The following is a 2,647-nucleotide window of genomic DNA, read 5'->3' on the forward strand; positions in this document are numbered from 1 at the left end:
ATGAGACTGTTCGTACCTTATTAAATGGTCTACATTGTAGAACCTTAGGTGAATTTAGATGGTATAAAGATACTTACAGGAGTAGGGTGATGGAATTGCTCGAAAATAGTTATGAGCTTTGAAAAGCTAAGTTTATAGATGGCCTTCCCACTTTATTTGCCGAAAGAGTTAGAAAAGCTCTGAGAACTAATCATGGTGAAATTCCATATAAGGATTATACTTATGGTAAGCTGATAGGAGTTTGCACTCAAGAAAGGAATAAATTTGTGCAATGAATTAAAATTATCTAGACAGCTTAAGATGGATAAACTTAAAGAAAGATCTCAGTTAGGAGACTTTTGTGCCCAGTTCGGTTTACCTGATACTTCTGCTGGTAGCAAGAAGAAGAAATATAGGGATTCTAACTCTGATAAACCTTATAGGAAAAAAGAGGTGTAGATATAGATCTAAGGAAGAGCGCTACGCTAGAAAAGCTTTTCATAAGTCTAATAGATTTACCAAAAATAGGTCTAAGCGTGATCTCGCTAAAATCAAGTGCTATAGATGTGGAAATTTTGGTCACATACCACCAAATTGTAAGCTTGTTATATACTTCTGGTTCTGAGTCTGATTATTATTCTGATTCTGAAGAAGAAATTGATTTGCTTGATATAGCTGACAGTAATCAGCATGATAAAACGAATACTTGCAATACCTATCATGATGATATATGTTCTTGTGAAAATGATGAATTTTATAAATTGCAATCTCGATTTCAAGATTTAAATGTAAATATTATTACATCTGTTAATGTGATAGAACTTTTGAAAGAAGTCACTGATAATGATCTTCGAGAAAAAATTATTCATTTAGCTGCAAATAATAATGCTAGTTCAAGTTCCTCAAAAAATTCGGAAAAATAAAAGAATGATTTTGAATTTGAATATGCAGCACCTTATTTATTGCCTAAAATTAATAACAGACTTAATAAACAGACTACTTATACTAGAGATGTAACATCTCGCAAATTGAAAGAACTAGAAAGAGCTAGAATTAGAAAGAGTGATTTTTGAAAATAATAAAAAATCTTGAAAATTGGTTAAGTTAAGTTTGAGTTTTTGGTCAACTTTAAACGACCATAACTCCTAGCTCAGGATGAGTTAGGTGTGTTTTCAGAAAACGTAGGAAGGATCTTGGAATAATCTTTCCAACGCCGCCGAGTTTGCGCGATTCCGAGTTCGTATGAGTGAGTTATCCCCATTGGAAGTTGGGTTGTTCAAATAAGGAAAGTCCAATCCGGAATTTAGAAGGGTATTATGGTCTTTTCACCGCCCAATTGATTAATTACGTTTTTGGTAATTCAGTTGGGGTCTAAACTGATTGGATTTAGTTTACGCTTTTGAGAAACAAGTTAGGGTTTTGAGAGAAGAGAAAAGAAGAGGAGAAAAGAGGAGAAGGAGCAAGGAATCGTTAAGTTCTTGAAGATAGGCGCCAAGCATGCTTATTTCAGCGAAGTTTGTTCTAGAAAGTTGAAAGTTGATGAATCTTGAATGGAGTTCTTAAAATTAGCCTTCGTTCTTGAGTTAGGTTGAGATTGAGGAGTTTCTTGAAGTTAAAATGTTGTTTCCTTGAGTTGTTTGAGTTAGATTCTTGTGTATACATACTGGGTATCTGAATCTAAAGAGAACTTGAGAATAGTAGTTGAGTTTAGGCGAATTGGGGCTGGAAAACGAAGAAGGAAAAAGTCGGACAAGGAACAGGTAGCACGTCCACGTCGCGGACCTGTTCCTTAGATTTGACAAAATTGCTTTTGTGGAGCGGAGCGGTCACGCACCGTTCTACCTCAAAAGTTATTTCGCGACCAAATAGTTTAATTCACCTCAGCGTCGCGGAGTAGTTCCCCAACAGTGATTTCTTGATTGTTTCTCATGATTAACTATCTAAAATCATTCCTAAACATCATGAGATCTTTTCCTATCACAAATCACGATCCTTGAATCCATAATTCAATTCAAGGAAAGTTAAGAATCAAGTCGAGAGAAGTTAAGAGTCAAGTCAAGAGAAGTTAAGAGTCAAGTCAAGAGACGTCAAGAGTCAAGTTAAGAGAAGTTCATAAAGTTTTCCAAAAGTCTTTTACAAATGTTTTAACTTTGTTTTAAGACTTGAGTTTTGAGTTGAGTAAAGAGAAAAGATAAAAGTGCATTTCTTCAAAAGAGTATATCGGGACTATGTATTCTAAAAGAGTAATTGTTTTGATATTTAAACAAAAAAGGAAACTGAGATTTACAAAAGAGTCTTTGAGCTAGTTTTCAGTAAAGAGTAAGAGTAAAGTTCATTCTTCAAAGATTATTCGGGAACTAAGTATTCACAAGAGTTAAATTTTTCACATTTGAGCAAGAAAGGAAATTGAGATTTCCAAGAGAGCTTTTAAGCTAAGTTTTGAGTAATTATCTCAAACCAAAGAAAAAGTTTTGTTTTTACAAACATATGAGCTAAAGTATATTTTGGGAGTAGTATTGAGCACCGAGATGGGGACGAGTTTAGACAACTTAAATCCTCATAAACCATGTATGCCAACATGGGTAAAGGATCAACACTTTTTAGATGATTCATTATTGCTTTTAAGCATAGCTTAGTGGATCCACTTAGTTGAGGATGTCCTATACTC

General features: G+C 34.2%; 1 protein-coding gene across 1 annotated transcript in view; it reads left to right on the forward strand.

Moving 5' to 3' along the window:
* Positions 1 to 300: 300 nt before the first annotated feature.
* LOC107059628 (lisH domain-containing protein C1711.05-like) overlaps positions 301 to 2,647 on the forward strand; it is a 7,517-nt gene continuing 5,170 nt past the window's right edge. Inside the window, exon 1 of the mRNA XM_015306346.1 lies at positions 301 to 432. Within this exon, the coding sequence (XP_015161832.1) occupies positions 301 to 432 (132 nt within the window). The remainder of the gene's footprint in view (positions 433 to 2,647) is intronic.

Source organism: Solanum tuberosum, unplaced genomic scaffold (assembly GCF_000226075.1).
Source record: "Solanum tuberosum cultivar DM 1-3 516 R44 unplaced genomic scaffold, SolTub_3.0 scf00029, whole genome shotgun sequence".
NCBI lineage: Eukaryota > Viridiplantae > Streptophyta > Magnoliopsida > Solanales > Solanaceae > Solanum > Solanum tuberosum.